The sequence below is a fragment of the Hyposmocoma kahamanoa genome, unplaced genomic scaffold, assembly GCF_003589595.1.
Source record: "Hyposmocoma kahamanoa isolate Upper Pololo Valley unplaced genomic scaffold, ASM358959v1 65, whole genome shotgun sequence".
NCBI classification, from domain to species: Eukaryota; Metazoa; Arthropoda; class Insecta; order Lepidoptera; family Cosmopterigidae; genus Hyposmocoma; species Hyposmocoma kahamanoa.
In genome coordinates this window covers 9,874,698-9,896,843 of record NW_020653853.1, presented here as the reverse complement: position 1 = coordinate 9,896,843, position 22,146 = coordinate 9,874,698, and the positions used below count along the sequence as shown (strand labels likewise).

At 35.4% G+C, this 22,146-nt stretch overlaps 2 protein-coding genes across 2 annotated transcripts in view; one reads left to right on the top strand and one right to left on the bottom strand.

The window, feature by feature from the left end:
* Positions 1-11,879, top strand: part of LOC113231266 — a 40,377-nt gene extending 28,498 nt beyond the window's left edge. The window contains exons 2-3 of the mRNA XM_026465499.1: positions 6,258-6,440; positions 10,407-11,879. Coding sequence (XP_026321284.1) covers positions 6,258-6,440; positions 10,407-10,612 — 389 coding nt within the window. The 3' untranslated portion in view covers positions 10,613-11,879. The remainder of the gene's footprint in view (positions 1-6,257; positions 6,441-10,406) is intronic.
* A 5,394-nt stretch (positions 11,880-17,273) lies between these two features.
* LOC113231389 lies at positions 17,274-21,344 on the bottom strand. The gene is made up of 3 exons (XM_026465690.1): positions 21,188-21,344; positions 20,946-21,107; positions 17,274-18,181 (listed from the first exon to the last, which is right to left on the bottom strand). The coding sequence occupies exons 1-3, from the start codon at positions 21,246-21,248 to the stop codon at positions 17,955-17,957; spliced, it is 450 nt and encodes a 149-aa protein (XP_026321475.1). The 5' UTR covers positions 21,249-21,344; the 3' UTR covers positions 17,274-17,954.
* Positions 21,345-22,146: the final 802 nt, after the last annotated feature.

Genomic DNA, 22,146 nt, shown 5'->3' with positions numbered 1-22,146 from the left:
CCACTAAACCTAATTATATTAAAAACGAGAATAAGAAATTACAATTGTACCTAAATGTGCAGTGTGCTCTTATATAAAACTATACAATACGATATAAAGAAAAAATAAAATAACGTGTAAGAAAAAAAATTATTGTAATAGCTAATAATTTATACAATAATATTAAATCAGATGGAAGCTGTCGCCGTTTATCCATTGTATAAATCGTCGCCTTAGAGTCAAAACGTCGTATACGCGTTTTTCATAGTTTGTTTTTACTGATTTTTCTTGAAGGAAAGCTTATAAAGTTCTTGTTCAAATATATCATTAATGTAATATATACTATATTACATTTAGAGGTATATTTGACTAATTAAAATGCTAACTACAAAAACTATGTAAAATGTAGTAAACGCATTTACTACATTTTACACCACATTTTTATTTTCGTCCTGAAAATTACATCGAAATCACATACGATGTATTCACTCTAAGACGACGTAGTATATTGTCTTAATTTAGTTATGTAAGCCAGATAAAAATAAATAACTACTCCACTAGTTTCTCATTATTACTGATAGAAAAATCGAACGAACACAAAGAAAAATTCCTTTGAGCCAACTAGATTCTAACCAGCGTCTGTCGTCCCAACGTGGCTAGTATTTATTCTACGTTGTAGAAACAGGAATTATAATGAAGATGTAACTTATATAATTTACAAAATAGCCCACCAAAAACCGAAAACAAAGATCCTGCAACAAGTACGTGGAAAAATTCGTAAGATCTGCTGTTTCGTTCCGTAGCTCAGTTGGAAGAGCGTGAGGCACGGTTTGATGAAACCGCTGGTTCGAATGAATTTTTCTTTGTGTTCGACATTTGCATTAATAATTATAACAAAATAGATAGACGTAGCAGAACTGTCTAATTATCCAAAAAAAATTAAATGTATGTAATAACATCTTAAATAAGTACTTATTACACATAAGCAAGCATTATAGAGCAGGTTTTCTCACACTGTAATAATGCAACTCTAGGTATATCCGAACAATAGAATATGAGTGGAAATTAACTTAACTTGTTTACAACAATGTAAATGTATCTTATTAATACGTATAATAGTTAGCAGAGACCATTGGATTTGTAAAGGGCTCGAAAAGTTGGTTTGTTTGAAAAACGAATACAGTATTTAGATCCGAGAAAAATGATTTTCATTCCAATACACAAAAATTAACAAAAAACACAATAAGAAAACTTTTCAAATCATTTTATAACGCATATAATAGTAGCATTGAAATGTGTCAGGGCCATGTTTTTGGATCAGCGAAAGAGTTGTATACCTTACTTTAGGAAACTGAAGATATTAACCCTACCATCGATGTATATTTACTAGGCCTGTGTTTATGTCAAACAAAATCTAAGTAACTTTAATATAGTCAAAACTAGATATCTTAGAAATACAAGGAATAAAATAGAAATACGGTCCAAACAACGCCCTAACTTGGAATTTTACAGAAGAACGATGTTTAATAAACACCCAAATTGTTTAATAAATTACCTGATGCTGTTCAAGAATTAATTGTAGACAACTTAAAATGAAATTACATGATTTGTTAGTTACTCTACTATTACAATATTGATGATTTTTTACCCGATAACATAAAATGTAAAATTTAACTCTTTTATGTTATATTTTTTACTTCCTATTTTCCGGTTAAATTACAATTATTGTTATTTGTTTTTGCTATTGTATTAATTTAACTTTCATGAAAGCTACATCACAAATGAAAAAATAATGGTGTAATGGTTTGCATGCCAAGTTTATAGTTAAATGTATGATCTAATATAATATACTATAAGAACTGTAATGTTAACTACATTTTTAGCGAATAAATGTTAAAAAATCTTGTATTCTTGTATTCACCGACGTAGAACTACTTTTCATATGTTAGTAAAAGTAGTTTTATGTAATAAGTAATAAATATTAGGAAATGAAGATATTTTTCCGGATTTAAATCGCGTATATTTGATTTTTCAAACAAACGGACATTTCGGGCCCTTTACAGGTCCCCATGGCCTGAAACGTGGGTTTGTTTGAAAAAACAAATATGCGCGATTTAAATCCGGAAAAATAGTTTCATTTCCTATGTGTAACAATCGCGAAAATCTAAGAACTTAATATATATTAATCAAGTACCTCCAATAGGAATCGGAATTATTGATATATTTTTACGTAATAGGTACATGACTGCATCCAACACTATGTTAATACAACGATAGGCGTATCTATTTTTGTTAACACGTTCGAACCTACCTTCAATTCGTTCGCGTGACCATAGCATGATAAATAAAGCTGTTACGTAAAAAGTACCTTCTTCCATTGTCAGTGCGCATAGTTGCGTGACGGTAGTAGTAAAAACGATACTGAACCGTGGACCAAAAGGGCCTTGCGAGACATCTATTGCGTTTTTATCAACGCTTTTTTACCGAAGGTCAGTGTGGCATTCGCGCGGATTTATTGTCGCATAAAAAATGCTATTAAAATCACAGCAGCATGGAATAATAACGCGAAAAAATTATAGTTATTATGTTACAAATACACATAAGGCAAGACATTTCTAACCAGTGTTGCCAAAATTGTTCATTTCAACAATTTAAAATAAATGGATATGTTGTAATAATGATTTTATTGAATATCATGATGCCTTACTACCATTATACCCATTGATTTTTTTGTGATATTACTCCACTAGTTTGTTATAATTATTAATGTAAACGTCGAACACAAAGGGCCACTGCTCTACCAATTGATCTAGAGATCAAGTCAAAAGCAAATATGGATTGGCACTCAGGGTTTAACTTGACGCTTTGATAACGCCAGGTTTAAGTCGGGTTAAAACCCATTACGCCCCAAAACCGATTACGAATTTCTCCATGTGGTTGTAACAGATCTTTTGTATTGGGTTTTTTTCGCCGTAAGCGATACCTGGGAGGACGGGATGATGGTTCTGCATTACATTCTTCCTTCAGTCGTGGTTGACTATATACTTTTTGCATTTCCATATTTTTGCCATCACTAGACCGCAATACTTGGACCTATATTTAAGACTAATGTACTCAAAATCTCAAATGTATACTGTAGTATTGTTAAAAAACATTCCTTGTACATTTACATAATTTTGTCATTACGATGTCTATATATTACTCATACTCTATTTGTGTTGCGCACATAATACAAAAGAAGTTCTCACGTGTGGCATACATCATCTTTGCCATCAGGTAGTATGACACCTAATAGGTATATTTACCTGTACGTTTTTTACGTGTTGTAAAAAATAAATGTTGTTTATAAAACACGCAGCACGTGACATTGTTGAAAATATTCGTAACTAATCCAATAGTGCCCCGCTAAAAGAAACAATATGCCTAGGTCATCATTTTAAAATACGAATGAAAGAGAGAATGAATGAAATATTCTTTATTGCATATATAACATTACAGTGGCCACACAAGACAATAATGTAATTATTGCTATGTGGCAATTTCTTTCAGGCAATATTATTCTAGAAATTCCCAAAGGATACTTTCATAAACATACCAAACCGAGTAGGTTAACAATGAGTTAATTTTTAATTTAATTTTTATATGATAATAACAGCAAATTGATGATTCACCAATTTCGGCATAGGATCTATGAATCAATGCAATTATATAGTGACCCTGAGAGGTCTACGAGATATTACGAGAATGGTTCTAGCCATTAATACGAATTAAAACAATGTCAGCTAAGTATAATTAAATGGTTCACAAACTTGTTCTGACGTCTCCTTTTATTTTGAATATCGATCTCAAGAAGTCATTTAAGTATTAACGACTGCAATAGTCTGTCGAAATGGATAGGAATCAACTTCATTTTTTTTTTAAATAGCTACATCTCTAAGGATCGTATTCCAGAACTCTACTCAATACTTGCAGTGAGCACTGAAAATCATACTCAAGTCCTTGCCATTAGGGTTGTATTTCCAGTGCTTGAAATCATACTCAAGTCTGTTCAAATCCTGACTTGCGCATTGAGTAGAGTTCTGGAATACGACCCTCAGTATATATTTACATTAAACTAAACAATATTTCTCATAGATTTGTCACACATGGCGCTACGGCAAACCAAAAACAAGAATCTGCAACAAGTATATAAAAAAATTCGTAAGGTCTGCTGGTTCGTTTCGCAGCTCAGTTGGAAGAGCGTCAGTCACGGTATGGCGAGATCGCTGGTTCGAAAGAATTTTTCTGTGTTCGGTCCTTGTAATTATGACAAACTAGTGCAGTAATTTAACAAACATAATTGAAAATCATGGTAGTAAAACATCGTGTTATTCAATAAACTTAATTTTACAATATTCCCTAACTTAATATGACAGTTGCTTCGGCTGTATCAAGCACAAGTCCGGTTGTGTATGGAGTACTGCTGCCACTTTTGGGATGGCTCTGCTACATACCAACTGGCCACCTTGGATTCAATTGACAAGCGTGTCAAGAGGCTTATAGGTGACTCGGAATTAGTAGAGGCGAAGCTGCAGTGCCTTGAACACCGCCGTGAAGTTGCATGCTTATCGGTTTTTAACAGGACATATCACACGAATTACACGATTAAATTCCACCTTCCCCTTTTCATCATCAGGCGACGTAAGCTTGGACTCCACTCCTATGTTGTGGATATCCAAAGATCCTTGAAGCGTTTCGCTTCCAGATTTATATAGCGAACGGCTATGGGGTGGAATTCCCTGCCTACAAACTTGTTTCCTGAATGTGATAACTTGAACATTTTCAAGGCGAGATTTAATAGGCATTATTTAGGTGTGCATGCTCCATCGTCCACCTCATCGTCACTTTCAATCAGGTAAGATGGAGGTCAAATGCGCACTAACATTTGAATAAAAAAGAAACTTGCTCCCTTCACCTCCCGCCATCCTTGTTATAAACAACGCATAATTGCATTTTGGTAACTTTCGAGATATTGGAACTCAAAGTTTTTTTTCGAAAATGTCAATTAGTTTCACTGTCAAGCAAAATTGGTTTCGCTTAACAATGAGACTGAAACTAAATAAGGTATAAAAAACCGCTTATAGAAGGTGGTAGTAGATCTCGCTAACTATCGCTAAAAATTTCGATTACGTTGCTGAAATAAGGAAGAAAAAAAAACAAAGTTTAATAATTATCTTTGTTCATTAATTTGACTTTTTATATGTCACCATTTAATAAATCGCATTCAGAAGCAGCCAACAGGTATAGCGATTGCGTTAGAAACCTCGTGTGCTATTAAATTACATTCACTCTGCCTAACTGCCGAGGTCAACAAATACTTACGGGGCCATAGAATCGAATAGATATTATAAAGCAATTTGTACGCAGATACTTGATTGTTTTGCAATATGTCAGTGAAATTAATATTGAATTTGTAGGTACCTAATTAGAACAGAATATGAATCAATTATTTATTACAAACTATGAACTACCATATTGATACGGTATGGACCAATAATACACTGCAACTTTAAGACCAGCTTTTTGAGAAGAAGCTACCAAAAGAATTTTTGTCATTTCTGGGGTTAATAACATAAAAATATTTAATCTTTGTATATCAGATATTACAGTTCTAGTCGGCCAATATAATTAGTAGCAGTAGCTCCTTGTGAAAGAGTTCGTCCAGAGACGTACTGGCACCTTACCTTTTTCTACCGCCAATCAGTAATGTGAGCTTTGCAGCGTTTCTGTTTTGAAGGGAAGGGTGCTGGGGAAACTACAGACACATGGGATTTGTCAACTAATATCGCATCTTTGCGATGTAGTGACGCTACAACTTTTATGGACAGGCGTTTCGTTTACCACTAGGCGCACGACTTGTTCGTCCCGTCATTTGGTATCATACAAAACAATCTATTTCTATCGAAAAACGAATATTTTACCCATGATAACAGCCTAAAGATACTTATTGTAATGAACTTACAAAACACTGTACTGGGACTTATAGCATTTTGATATGATAGTGAAGCGTATAATTCTGTTTTGGTTTCAGTCTTTATATTTGAAAACAAAGATTACTTAATAATGTAAATAAAATTAAATAGGTTCTTTACTTACAACTACTATTTATTTCCTAAATCAGTATGCAGGCCTACAGTGATTTGCATAATTCATAATGAATTCCTTTTGGGCAAGTCTATTTGAGGTAAAAAATGGCTACATATATATTTTGCCATAATTTTCCTAATTTTCGGTTTCAGGTGAATCAGTACGATGCTGGACTTGTTCATCGGACCTCAACCCGCTCTGCAATGATCCCTTCCTGGTCGGCCGATCTGACAACTCCTACCTCTTCAGACTGGAGAACTGCGACGCCAGCACTGGTGCTACTTACCCTTACCTCACGTCATCTAAGTCTGTTTGCAAGAAGCAGAAAAAATACGGTAAGACCATGATTTTTCCTAGAATCTGTAATTATGACCTTAAAATTACTGGCACATGGGATTTGTAAACTTACGTCTCAGGGTGACTGGGCCGTGGCATCACCCCTCAGATCTTTGCGATTTGAAGTTCTGAGTGGCAGTGCAACTGTTAAGGACAGGCGTGTCGCTTACCAATAGGCACACGACTTGTTCCTCCCCTCACTTAATTACAAAAAAATTAATAGCGAGCGGGCCTGTGTCCTACAATGGGACTAATATATCTATAGGTCAACTACATACTATTATCGTACCACACCAATTGCCTGGTCTTAAACTAGGAAATTCCCTGTACACTTCCCAGAACACCCAGACCAGAACCAATTTAAAGTTAATTTCCCAAATTGTCCTACCGGGTATCAAACCCAGGATGTCCTCATTCAGTGCCCACTGCACCGTGCAAACCGTTGGGCCACAGAGATCGTAATATTTAATTAAATGTATACTTTTAATACCACTCTTATGGTATACTTTTCTTTATAATAAGTTTCAATAAGTTTTAATGTAAAAAAAATATATTTATTTGTAGAACGTTTCAGTCTCTACATTTTGTAATATTTTTCACACTAAATGAGCGTTTTACTATCATACAGTTTACAAGATGTGTTTTGCCAAACATTTCAAACTAAACCTTACGAATAGAAAATGACGCAGTATCAATGTCAATACCAAATATGTTAAAAATCTACAACTACGTCCACACACGTCGATAAAGACCGTTTTCACCTATTGCCCAGCGTAATACCCTAGTTAAACCGTTCTATCGTTCTCAATTCGATAACGGCTTTTCTGTTATTGCTGGCAACAGGTTTTCTTATCTGGACCGATCTGCAAGCCGGGCACGTACGAGTATTGGAAACATAACCTCTAAATAGAAAGATAGTGCCGTCTGCGATGAGGATTGCTCATTCAGAAACATATTTAGTTGTGTAGATGTTAATCTGTTTAACCTACGTGTTATCTTCACCTTTCGACTGTTTGTCCCATAAAACTTTCACAGTTTACTGAAGAGAACACATTATTTTTATTTATTTTTTTAATACATAATTTGTGCTCATTTATATAAATGTAGAAGCGAAGCGCTTCGTGCGAATCCTTGCAACATCCACAACATTTTTTTCATTAGTGCGATTACAGTTTTAGTATAAATTTTCAATACAGAAATGTCTTACAGCAAAAGTATCGTTTGTCCGAAAACCTATTATTAGAATAATTATTACGCATATGTATTAGGCAGAAGTTTGTTAGGTCGAATGACGTTTGTTATACTGTCTGTTTACCGTATAATTTAGATTGCTGAAAATTTGATTCGACAAAATTATTATTCTTCGATAAAATTGTACGATTTTACTATTTTACCGTACAGCTCCAAAATTCTAGACCGTACTTTGCTGGTGCACTGCAAATCCCACTTACGTAATTTTCGCCAAACTATTATGTTTTTGCTGTAGCTGGTTCGACTCGCTCCTGTGGGTTAGTATCTATATGAAAAAGTCGCACGAGCCAAGCGAGCGAAGCGAGCTTCTACAACTTTTGTACTACCTATAACACATGTAACATAAGTATAAAAATGCTCTAGAAACTATTGATAAATAAAAAAAAACAAAATAAAACAGGTAAAGTCATTATGTTAATTGACATGCACGCAAATGACATGGAAATTAAGTATAATTTATATGTCGTTGAAGAATATAGAATAGACTTGCGGTTTCGGCCATCAAGCTAACTGTAAAACAAAAGACAGTCAACGTTGTGGCATTCAGTATTTCCGGCTCAGTGTTGCCATTAAAACCACTATTTTTTTTATAATACTAAGTGACGGGACGAACAAGTCGTGTGCCTGGAGGTAAGCGACACGCCTGTAAATATTTTAAAAAGTGGACAAAGAACGTATCAACAGTAAGTCGACCACAGACCAATAGTCGATGATATATGATATCTATTATGGGAACCACGACTCGATAGCACAAAGTACGTTTAACACCCGAAACAATTCTTACACAAAATAAAAGAGTATTCTTACATGAGATGATTCCCCTACATGTCACGTATATCTAAAACAAAATTTGTTGGTATATGGTATACTATAATAATAGGGTACAAATTTATTAAAACAATCGCACGTCATGTTAACTACTACGAAAACATTTGAATTGCTTTTTACCAAAAACGATTTGAGCATAGTTCCCATGAGATTGAATAAAAAACCATCCGAGAACATACAAAGCAAAAAAGACCTTAGTATTTCTTTCTCACCGCCCCACAACGCTAGTCACATTTAGATTCAATGATCACCTAAATGATAATAGGCCTTAAGGGAAAACATCCAAACTGTACAGTACGGACCTTACCAGATTCCCTTGTATTATCATTAAGGTCTAAAACGTGATGATCTTCTTCATATTGGCCATATTATCTCGACATCCTGCTCTGTCATGTAAGTACTTCAATGTCACACAATTTCAAATTGCCTTCACCTTGTACGGAAGACGTTCGTCTATTGTTCTCGCTAAACGGCTCTAATTAGTGACGACAAGCACTTAACTACAGATTCAGAACCCCTGGGAAAACAAATGGCAAGGTCATTTATTATTGCACATACAGAACTGCCCACGTACATCAGTTATGGGTATGTTACTTAAAAATTTAGCCAGTGGGGCTCCGTGTGAAAGGAAAGTACTGCCACTTTACCTATTTCTGCCGCCAAGCAGTAATGTGAGTGAACATTACTGCCCAAGCAGTAATGTGAGTGAACATTACTGCGTTTCAGTTTTGAAGGATGCTGGTGAAATTACACACCCATGGGACTTTTCTACTCATGCTAATGCCCCTCAAAACTTTGCGATTTAAACACTGGGACTGTTATGGACAGGCGTGTCGCTTACCACCAGACTTTGTATCATAAAAAAATATGTTTATTAATAGGAAATGAAACTATTTTTCCGGATTTAAATCGCGTATATTTGTTTTTTCAAACAAACCGACGTTTCGGGCCCTTTACAGGTCCCATGGTCTCGGTTCACTGAGGTGGTTGACAAGGAAAACATTCCAAAACATTTGTAAAATTAAAAAGAAGGTATTTAATTAATAACTATTGTAACTATAGTGAAAAAATAGGGTGGTTTGCATCAATATTAGACATAACTGGTTGAAGACTGTACCACCTCAGTGACAACCTAAGAACTCGATATCTTTATTAAGTTCTTCGACAGCTATGACAAAATACATAAAAATATTGCACTTTATCTTACAAAGTTTCTATCAAAATCTCTTAACTAGGAAGACCTTTGAAATACACCTCTTCATATTATACATATTTCATCAGTATCGTAGCATAAGTATAGAGCTAATCATATTTTGCAGATGCTTGTTCGTCCCACACCCTTTTCATATTGACCTAGAGAATGTTTTGCATAATGGATGCAAAGAGCATATCTAACACTGGGACTATTAAAACAATATTCCTATCCTATCCAATCCCGTATCGTATGATAATGTTCAACTTGAAGTACACGTCCACTCCAATCCACTTTCCCATATTTTTCCCGGTAGGTAATGTCTGAGTAATGAAATCAAAATAGAAAAGCTGTGGGAACCGCCACTCAATCAGACAAATTCGGTCTCTATGACCTCTGAGTTTTTCAAAATTTATTTACGAAATTCAATTTGCAATATACCATGACGACTTTTCGGTGACGGAAACCGTCGTGTTTAAACCTGCATGTCGCAGAAGGTTCACTCACAGCCCTCGGAAAACGCGTGAAGTCCTCCACCCGCATTGAGCCGGCGTGGTGGAGTATCTCTATCTTAATGATTATGATGATGATGATGATAAATTAAATCAACGATCGTAATCATGTGACGTCACTGCCGTTATTTGAAAAGTGTAGACCCAACGAAACACTTATTGTCATTTGTTTCTATTTACAGTAAACGGTCTTCTCGTTGTAACAAGAGGATGCACCTGGAAAAGACAAGATGACTACTATACCAACTGCCCAGGCTCCACAAATGGCCCCAACGAAGTCACAACATACTGTGAAACCTGTGAATTCGACGGCTGCAACGGAGCTTCCGCCATTGGCAAGACTCTCGCGTTATTAGTCGTGCCTTTAGGTCTGCTTCTCTTTAAGTGAATCTAAATGTACCTAGAGTAACATACGAGCAATTTATTGTTCTAAGATATAAATCTGCAAGTGTTCTGTACAAGACAATGTGAAATCTGTTTCGTGTCCTTCCATTTTCCGTTTCTAAAAATCTATTAAGAAGATTGATTTTTTTAAGGAATGCTTAAGTACTGTTTATAAAATCAGCTACGTGTAGGTAGGGAAATATGATATTGAATATTTCCTAGATTACACGATCGATGAATGATATGTCACGATAGATGTGAAACTAAATTATACAGCTAATGCAAACCAATATTAACTTAGTTGCACACAATAGTCAATGAAAGAAATTCGTTATTAAGTTGGTCGTTGCAAATGTTACTTAACTACTACCTAAGTATCTAGTTACCCAATAAGAAATCACAGAATCGACACACAGAACAGAAACAGATTTAACGAACATCTACCTAAAGATAAGTCAATCAGTACCAAAAACCATTAAACATATTCGATGCTTCGATAGTTCTCAAGGTGGGAGATTTAACAACCTTTTTTGTTTACATTAGGAATGTTACTTTGATCGTTATAACATATATGTATATTTTCACCTCACTAGCTCATAAAAGCTTTCTTTCTCATTAGAAATCTGAGCGCAAAAGCGTTTTTTCCACGCTAGCGTGGATTTTTTTAAATTCGAACTTGATGATATACTGTGGTGTATCTAACTTTTTCTTTCGATGAAAAAAAAACATAATGACACGTTCAAGTATGCGTTTTGTCGTACATTATTTAAATAATATAAGAAAAATTTACCAAGTTTTGCCTTTTCCTTTACGGAAAGAATTGAGAAAACAACAACATTATGTATTAGAAATCCGTTGGTACATTTTAATGTTATTATTGTTGACATTAAATTGACAACGATAACTAATTTTGTTTATTAAAACTGATTTGTTGTAGTTCAACTGTTTTTCTTTCATCTACCATTTTCCTCGCTATAATGTGGTCTGTGAGTGAGGTGAAAAGTTGTGTGTTTCGCTCGGCAGCAAAGTTGGTTTGCGTCTCGTGACTTGAAACCTTCGCTACGCTCAGAATTCTATTTTCCAAACCACTCGCTTCGCTCGCGGCACACCCCGGACACTCCATACAACAGTCGAAAATTATTTACCTACTACTACATACAGCAAGGCGCTATCTGCAACCGCGCAAATATGTGCGCGAAGTGGTAGGGTTACTCATAACTTTCTCGCACTATTACGTTACGTGGTCAGAGGGACAATATATTTAAAATTCTGACGCGAATCTGTTATCTATGATTCTATTCATAGAATCCTAATAATTATACCTGTCTATTAGTTATTTATATCGATATATTATTATATTTTTCGTTAAGTCCCTAACTAGAGTAATATTGAAGATTTTGTTCAAAAATATTATAACATTATTATATTATATATACAACAGTACATGTCCGAAATATAACATTTTAAGTACTTAAAAGTACATATTTCGGACATGTACTTTTATGTAAGGTAACCAAGGTATTTGAAATTGCTTGTCCAAGTTTAGTTAATAATTAGATTTTGTCACTACCTACGTAGTATTTATCGGCAATACGAATAGAAAATTCGCGAAGTCATGGCGTCTCATTAAATTGATATATTAAATATGTTTTTTATACATACATATATTACTATGCAGTAAATAAATGAAGAAAACAATAACTGAATGAGTCTCAGACATAACTGTTTTTACTCACTTCGTTTCATCTTTCGGAAAATGATGATAAACAACCGTACACATCACAATTCACGACCATTATAAATAGTAACGTAAAATGATGTTTTATATTAACGTACAAGTTTCGTAATGAATAAATGAAAACTATATTCAAATATCAAAGCCGTCTTCGCACGAAAACGACTCGCCGGCAGCTTTGTTGTCGTTCAGTCAATGTGACCGGCAATGTGCGGGGCGTAGTGCGGTATCTAAAACTAGGGAGGGGCGGAGAGTGTCCGTTCTCTATTCTTTATTCTCTGCTCGCGGTTCAATCTTCAGTTCCTTAGCTTACTTAGGTTTCAATACAAGCACTCGCGTCAAACAACAACTTTGCAGCCTTGCATAACAAATAACTATTGTTTTAATGGAAATGGGACCATGTTTTCACCCAGTTGCATAATACCCACCGATCAAAAGTTTTACAGGTTTCTGTACAGAGTACAAATTATAAAGCGTCAATAAAAATTTGCTTAAACTTGTAAAATATGTTGTTGTTAGTTTTTTCTGTCAGACAAGTTGTAATTTATTTAGTTTGTAAATTATTTACTTTAACCTCAAAGCTGTATGAAATTTTATGCTTATTTAAGTACTTCTAAAACATGATTCGTAAAAAAAGTGCACCATATAAAAAATACTTAAACTACTTAACTTGCTTAGATTTTGTATTACTTTATGCGTATCGAAATGTCAATACATTTATTTTTCATAGATAACTAGGTACGAAGTTTTAGAACGTGTAAAAATGATTAAGTCTTAAAGTAAAAGTCTGTGTTTATTTAATTTTCTCTACGGTACGTAATTTAGCAGAATATAATAACCATATTTCAGTGCCTTGTTAAAATAAAAGGGTCTTATTTTTATCATAATATTCTTTCTAGTTGGGTATTAAGACTCATGCATTTTATACATTGTCGGTTAAAATGTAAATCTCAGTACGAAATAATTGAAGTTGTAGATGTTTGTCAAATGCTAACATTAATTTAATAAAATAATAAAAAACGAAAACGTGTTTTTATTAGTTCGTAGTTTTCAGCCGAAAGTTTAATTTAAAGAACTAATTTCACATGATACCAAATACTGTCGTAACTCAAATATGGTGAAAATGAGAAAACTCGATTTGAAAGTTCAAAAATCCATGACTGGAACCAATAAATCTATATTCTCGTGTAAGAGGATAATTAAATACTATGTTCAGCAGCACATCAAACTATACTCTTTTGTTTGAATATGGCCTCCAGTCTAACGGAACAAGATCCATCAATGTGTAGCTTGATGTGCTGCCGTCTGTACAAATAAAAATAATCCGATTATTTGCAATAAAATTCATTGAGTATTCTTTTTTATTTTCAAATCGTGTCTTCTCCATACCACCATTTTTGAGTTATGACAGTATTTGGTTTTAAGGGCAAACATTCATGTCAACGATATCAAGGGCCAAAACAAGCCTCAACATTCTGGGTCGAGAAATAACTTGTCAACATTGTACCATAACGCATTAAAAAGAAGTTGATGACACCTGATAAAAAAGGGAAAATTTTAAGAGGAATGGAATACACAATAGCAAGATACTTGTAGAGACTGTACAGTCGCACATCACTGCGACGATCAACGTGATCTATTTTGAACACCCACAATTATATCTCGGAAACAAAACAAACACAATAACTTAAAACTGTATGATTTTCTTGTTTTTACCTCCTCTGGCGCGATCATGTTTGCCCAAGAGGAATTTCATATGTTCATCCTTTGTTATAAGAGGCATAGAAGATACCTACTGTAACGTCTCTTCCAGTCATGGCAGAATTTACAGTCTCTGGTCTCACTAAGCTTGACGTTGAACATGTGCTCATTGTTGTTGGGAGAGCCCTAACTAGCATGCGGTGATTATTAAAACTAAAAGCTTTATTTATGATTATGAACAGGTATAAAGATCGAACCAACAAAAAAATTTCGTCGACCCAGTAGCACTTGAACCCACGAAAATGCTACACCGTAGCATTGGACTAACCAGCTGCCACCAGTAAACGGAGTGATCTAGACCTATATTTATATATTTATTAGATTAGACCTATATTTATATAGTCCACGCCTCAAGAGTATTTAAAGACAATCGCACAGTTTAAACTGTGCGATTGTCTTTAAATACTAAAGTTTAAAAACTTTCGTGGTTAGTCACTAAATTGTTATCACAGATTACAGCTATAGCACAACATCTTAGAGAAGAAGACGACACTAACCATTGGATCGAGCTGCATAGTCCCCAAGTAGCGTCTTAGGACGGAACGTCACTAGATACCGCGTTTGGTACGAGAAGTCATCGAGATCACGAACGAAATTTATCTAACTGAGTGATAAAACTTTCATAGATTTCTAATAGATGGTGCTACGACTAAAAAGTCGTTGAAAAACCAAATACAAAGACACGAAAACAAGCACATAGAAAAATTCATGAGGTCCGCTGGTTCGTTCCGTGGCTTAGTTGGTATAGCGTCTGCCACGGTATGCTAGAAGACGTCGGTTCGAATCCGGCCCGATCGAAGGAATTTTTCTGAGTGTTCGATCTTTTTATTTATAATAATTACATTGAGTATGGTTTAAAAAAAAATTGAATAACACGGTATGAAGGAGTTGTCGATTGTGAAAGAGGCTATGCGAATATGTGACGAGTATATGTAGTCAATAGGCAGGGTATAGAAGATAAGTACTGATTCCAAGACTGGATCGACTAAGACTGTAACAATGGGGCATACGATTATTGGTTGTCTGTATAAGTAAACCCATGAACGTGGATGATGTAACCGTTCCGAAATATCGGAAAAATAAGATACTCATACTGTCGTGAAAGACGTGGTAGCCTAATAGTTTGATATACCGCCTCCCAAGCAGAGGTCGTGGGTCCGGCCTCGCACCTCTTAGTTTCTCGGAATTTATGTGCGAAATTTTATTTTAAATTTACTATGAGCTTTTCGGTGAGGGAAATACATCGTGGTGAAACCTGTACATCGAAGAAGGTTCACAACCCTCAGAAAACGTGTGAAGTCCCCAACCCGCATTAAGCCAGTGTGGCAGACTATGGCCTAAACCCTCGCCTGAAGGGAAACCCGTGCCTAGAAATGGGACGTATAAACGGGTTGCTAACATACTGTGGTACCTGTAATTAGTAATAGTAATCACAGGTCTCTACAATCTTGTTTGACTTAGACCAGTATTGTATTCCTTAGTTAACGTCGTCTTTCATCAGATTTATTTCCGCACAACACTCACGCCATTACAATAGCGTGAATCTCAACTTGAAATATCAGTTGTTGTAGCAGCTTTTGAGTCGCGCATCGTGTACACTACAGCCTACGTTGGGGTCCCGTTTCTTACCCATAGCATAGAAAGAGAATCGTCCTTCCGAGAGCAACTGTCCTGATTCCAGACTACTCTGGTCAGCAGTTCTACAAAGTATCTACAGGTTTGATTATTTCTTCTTGAGAAGCATGACATCGGACATCATGCCCAGAACAGAATGTTCCAGAATTGTGTTATGAAATGGTTTTAATGTCTGGCAGACATTTTATCGTTATTTGAACCTTACTATTGTACCTACGTCTTAGTCTCCTTCTGTATAAATGCATAGCATTCCAGGTCACCACAGGCTAGGCTTTAGTAACATTAATAACAGGAATAAAAATAAACTAGCTGTTCTTGACAGCCTTGTTCATAAAATCTAAAAGTCATTAAAGGTCAATGTATCTGTACGCCTATATAATAACATTCCGATTGATATTCAAAATTTGCCATTTACGAGGTTTAAAACTATAGTGAAACAAAAACTTTTCACTAAAGGTTATTATTATACAGCTTCTACGTACTGAGATGACAAAAATCCGTGGTAGTGACCCGTTTAGCTCTTTCAGGTAAACTCGATCTAAGAGGTTTAAATTTAATATTGTAATAAATGTATATTTACAAAGAGCAACCCCTAGAGTTTCTTGCTCGTTCTTCTCGGGAGAATCTATCTTACGAATGAGAAGTAGAGTTTAACCAGTATGACGATTTCAAGTGTAATTTACTTACCTACGAAATAAAGACTGTTTTCATTTCTCATGCTCTTAGTTCGTATTTATGCTGGGTGTAGGCTGCATAAAATAGGATTTTATGCTCTAGTGCATAAAATAGGATTTTATGTTCTAGTGCATAAAATAGAAAAACCATTACATTAACTACCTATGTGTAATTGTTGTAATTTTACATTCTATTTTAATTAAATAATCGTTTATTTGTAATATTGCTGTTTAATTTCCTCGCAATCGAAGTGAAAAACAGAGTGTATAACTCGTTCATAAAACCCATTTTACCCTCGACTTAAGTATATGTATACTTGTCTCGGGTACAATGACGCGCTTTATGCACATGTAGTACAATCTACTATTAACTTTGATTAGCAGTAGAGCTCCTTGTGAGAGATCGTCCAGGGAAGTACTGCCACCAAGTGGTAATGTGAGCATTACAGCGTTCCGGTTCGAAAGGTTAAGGGTGCTGGTGAAATTACAGGCATATACGTCTTGTCAACATATGTCTCAGAGTGACGGGCGCAGGCAGTGTCCATAATATCCTTGCGATTTAAAGCTCTGAGTGGCACTGCAACTGGTTATGGCGAACTACTTACGGATAGGCGTGTCACTTACCACCAGGCGCACGACATGTTCGTGCAGTCACTTGGTATTATAAAAAAAGAATATCTAACTTGGCCGTAATAACTACCTATTTTGTTTATTTTCACACCAGACAACAGAGGCACATTTTATGGTCGGCTTCGCGATGGTTTTGTATAGGTAGTCAACCTGAACTTAAAGATTAAAGAACAGAATATAGAAATAAAAACGAAAACTGTATTAAACTGTAAAAGTATTATATTTGGTTTCATGTCATATATGTAATAAAAACACTGCGATGGACGGATCATACATAATTCAGTCTTATCTTATTAATGTAAAAGCATTACGGGAAATCACTAAAATATACATTAAAATTGTTCACAATATACTATTTACAAATAACCCTAAATAAAAATTGCTGCTTATGACATTAAGTATTAATGTCTGAAAAGATGGCCCTTTTATTTTTGGCATCATCCAACGCCAAACTAATTACGGTCATACCTATCACCTACGCTATTTTATAAGAGAATTACAATAAAAATATGTAGTACATTAGTAAAATTGTGAATAAATTCAGGATAAAAAGAATGTAAACTAAAAAATAATAAACAAATGAAAACAAGTCCATGGAATAAAATTTTTCATACTTTGAATTTTATGATAATACAACTGTATTATTCAATGTCAGTTTAAAAAAATTCCTTAATTTATATAGAGAAAGAGAAATATTTTTTACATGTTACACAACATGAATTTTTTGCTTAAAATAAACAAAGCATTGTTGGAAACGTCTCCTACTTTAGTATTGAGACATCTTATCTCAGTATTGTATAAGTATTGTATGTAGACTACTTAAGAAAACAACTTACTTATACTTTAAAAAAAGAATTTGTACAATTTGAGATTTTTAAGGCAGTCATTACAAGGCACTTAAATTTAAACACTTAGACAATTTTAACCAGTAACCCCGATATGCAAAATAAAGCTGTTAGTAATAAAGGCATAGGTGTAATCAGATGTGATGAATTGCAACCATCCTTGCTATTGCACGTGCAGTATTCAATGAAAATGTTGTATGTTCCTGTCCTCATAAGACAAAACCGTTCATCACCTTGGATACCAACCTCACCAAGATAAGCACAATCTCTAAAATAACGCCATTCTCCATTTACTGTAAAACAAAAGAAATTCCAAGTTCATATTCATAATGCATATTATTGAATATGAATAATATAATAAATAATAGAAAAAATCAAATTAAAATAATGACATGAGCTCAGCTACTATATTTGCAGAAATAATAGATACCATAACCATAGTAGACTAAGAACAAGTACGGTAACTCCGTACACACGTCACAGCGCGGCTTGCATGTGTGCGCACCCGCCACGAACCGATTTCGGACGCACATACTATCTATGGAGTTTGTACAGAGTTACCCTACTTGTTTTATTCCACTATACCATAACTGTCTTATTTAGAATAGATTATCTATGTATGTCTAATTAAAAAAAAAAATTCAAAAAGTTTATTTCAGACATAGTCCATACCTATTAGTGTTAGTTACAAAAAAAATTCTTACAACCTATGTTAGTACTAAATTTGCGAATAAAAAATATTACATAATAATAAATAAAAATATTACAATAACTTATAAATTAAACCCCTGGAACCCATGTGGACTGAGTTCCAGTGCTTCCACAATTCACTAACAGGGTTCTCCCAGATCAAACGAACTAGGCTATTGGAACTGCCACTCACGCGACGCATCAGGGAGGCAGTTCTTTTCCGAATAATCGCGCTGAAGCTATCAATTCGCGCGTCCGCGAACATACCTGATGCTTGTATTGGACACGCAGGGCATTGACCGTCGCTTTAGTGTAATTTGTCCACAGGCTGCACGTATAGAAGGTCTGACAAAGCGCCCTGAAAAGGGTGGCTTTGACATTACCCTCACAACGCGCAAACCTGCGTGACAACATATTACAACGTACGGCCAACGCTCTGCGCTCCCTCTCCATATCTACATCATCCTGCAGATTTTCTGTGACCCAGTGCCCTAGGTATTTAAACCTTGCTACTCTCTTGAGAGGCGCACCACACAAATAAATAGGAGGAATTGAAGCAAGGGCTTTGTTACCGGCTTTAAACACTAAAAGCTCGCTTTTATTTGTGTTATATGTTAGACCGTGAGTCATCGCATACTCCTCACAAATACTTAATAGTTTTACTAGCGTACTGATCGACGGGCACAGCAGCACCATATCATCTGCATAACTAACATTATTGACAGTGATACCACCGATCGAGCATCCAATTCCCGTGCTGCTGAGCCTGGCGATCAGCTCATCTATATACAAGTTAAACAACCTGGGTGAGCTGAGACCTCCTTGTCTCACTCCACACTCTAACCTATACACATCCGAGAGAGCACCTACCCACCTCACCTGGTTGGTTTGATTAGCGTACCAGAAGCGGAGCAGGTCGATAACCTCACTTGGGGTATTTGTGCGTTTTTCCAATTTGTCCCAAAGTATACTATATGAGACTGTATCAAAAGCCCTGGATAGATCCAAAAAGCATGCAAACACTGGCGTTTGCCCCCTGGTGTAGTACTGGACGGTATGTTTAAAGCATAAAATGGCACTTTCCGTAGACAGATTGGGTTTAAAACCAAATTGGGCGTCCTGGGTCTTTACATACTTTGATAACACACCATCCACAGCAGTCCATCCAGCACTTTAGCCGCTACTGTTGCCAGTGATATCGGCCTATAATTGGATCCATTGGAGGCAACTCCTGTCCTATTTTTCGCTATGGGCATAACAACTAATGCACACACAAATACATTAGGCAATTGAAGTAAACATTTAACAAAACCCAGTTTATATTAATTGCTCCACTTTTGTCAGATCCATATCGCTTGATAACTTCCAAAATACATGAATAAACATTCACGAACCTGATACTACAGGCATGGGGAAATAGCGGCTTACAAGCCGAATCTGTGATTGCTCAGTCATCCCTATAAATACGGCCCCCATAACCGCTGCTTGTATAACTTAAGAAACATGTTATAATTTTGAGACTTTACTAGTAAATTTGAAAACTAATATATTTTAAAAAACTTTATGGTCAACTACACATCAAGCTGTACACTTTTGTTCAGTGCAATGGAACAAGAAGTTTGATGTGCTGCCGTCTGTACAAGGTTCTAATTCCCTGGTTCCAAACTAGGGAATTTCCTTTACTCTGAGTACTAGAACATCAGAATTCTTGGGGACTTCTCATAACACCTTGATCAGAACTAATTTCGATAAATTGTTTTCCCAAACTGTTACTCGGGTATGGAACATGGGACCTCCATATACTGCGCCCACAATGTAAGTCATGAGGCCACAGAGGTGTTCAATTTAAATATTTTATTTTAAAATATTTCTAATATTGTATTTAAAAATATTTATATTTAAATAAAAAAATTTATTTCAATAAGTGCATTAAACATAGCAAATAACGACGCTATTAAAAATACTCTGCAGCAATAGCACCGGCCCCTGACTATTAACTCAAATAGTTATTTGGATGAAAATTCAGCTCATGTAATTATGAAATACATCCAAGGTTTATTATGTAACTGCCTCCATGGTCGAATAGGTACCATGACAGACTGCCACGCAGAGGTCACAGGTTCGATTCCCGGGCCATAAGAACTATTTGTATGGCCTACATTTATTTCTCTCATCAGTTTGGGTGTAATTTGTGGTTGTCTATGTGTGTGCCAAGCCACCTGCGCCTCAGGGTTTCCCTAGTGCGGAGCTATGTTGAGTGTGTGCATTATTTTTTTTTTAAACATTTTCCAATGTCTGTATCAATCTGGAGGCCGAAATAACGAAAACGTACATTATTTATTCTGTGGAAAAAAAGGGTTAACGAACCTTTCTGTCTAATTTTTCGGCACATGCTAGGTTTGACTCCCGGCAGGTGAACAAAGCCCTTTTCTTTCTTGCAATCAGTAATAGGCATAGTACTGTTATCAAAAGGGTCTGCGCACTTCGGATCAGTATTCGATCTGCAATTCCAACACTTAATGCCGAGCGCTGAAAAAATCAAATTAACCAAATAACAACAGAGTTGGGTGGGGCATGTCCGCGATACAAGTTTTCAATAGTTTTCTTACCGTAACGCGCGACGACGAGAACAATGAGTGAACAAAGCACTATTTTGTGACAGTACAACATTATTGCAAGCGTCGATATATTCTTATTCAGTAAATTTAAATAAAATTACAAAAAGGACTCGTTATTACCGAAACTAGCAAACGATCAAACGAAAACGATTCAGACATGTTTTTTGGAATCTATTAATGCGCGAAACGAGAATTCAGAAACCTGTCTGGCATTTCTATCAGAGAACACTATTGATATTTCTATACAGCCCATGACAGTCATCCATATACCTTTTAGAGGACATTATTTTATGAACCCATTTCAAATAAATATTAGCAATACCATTGTAAATATCTAATAGCTTTAACACGAAAAGAAACAGCTAAAATTTTAACCCTGTACCTACTAAAAACAGAATGATAATAAATAGATTGATTTGAGAAAAATATAAGTAATTCTGAGTTAAAGTAATGTTTTCTTTGGAGAAATTAAGTTACAATTGTTCGAATAACGACTAGGATACAAATTGTCAATAAATTTTCAAAGAAGTACATAAAAATCATATAAACTCCTAAAATATTGATTTTCGCGAAACTAATGTCTATTTTAAATGAGTTGTCACAAACTCCTTTATCAAAACATTTTGGATCATTGTGAAAAGGCCACCTATATTTCTGCTGATACGGTTTTATGACAAAAAAGTCTAGAAATTAATCGAGCCAAAGAAGCAATCCAGCGTCCATTCTGTCAAGATAACTGCCACGGCACGGATATGCTTTTAAGATGGAAGAAAAATATAGGAAGGTTTAAATAAATAAAGTTTCCATAGTCTAAGCCAAGAAGCTTATGGGTCGTATTCCAGAACTCTACTCAAGTCCTTGCCATTAGGGTCGTATTTCCAGTGCTTGAAATCATACTCAAGTCCTGACTTGAGCATTGCGTAGAGTTCTGGAATACGACCCTACGTCTA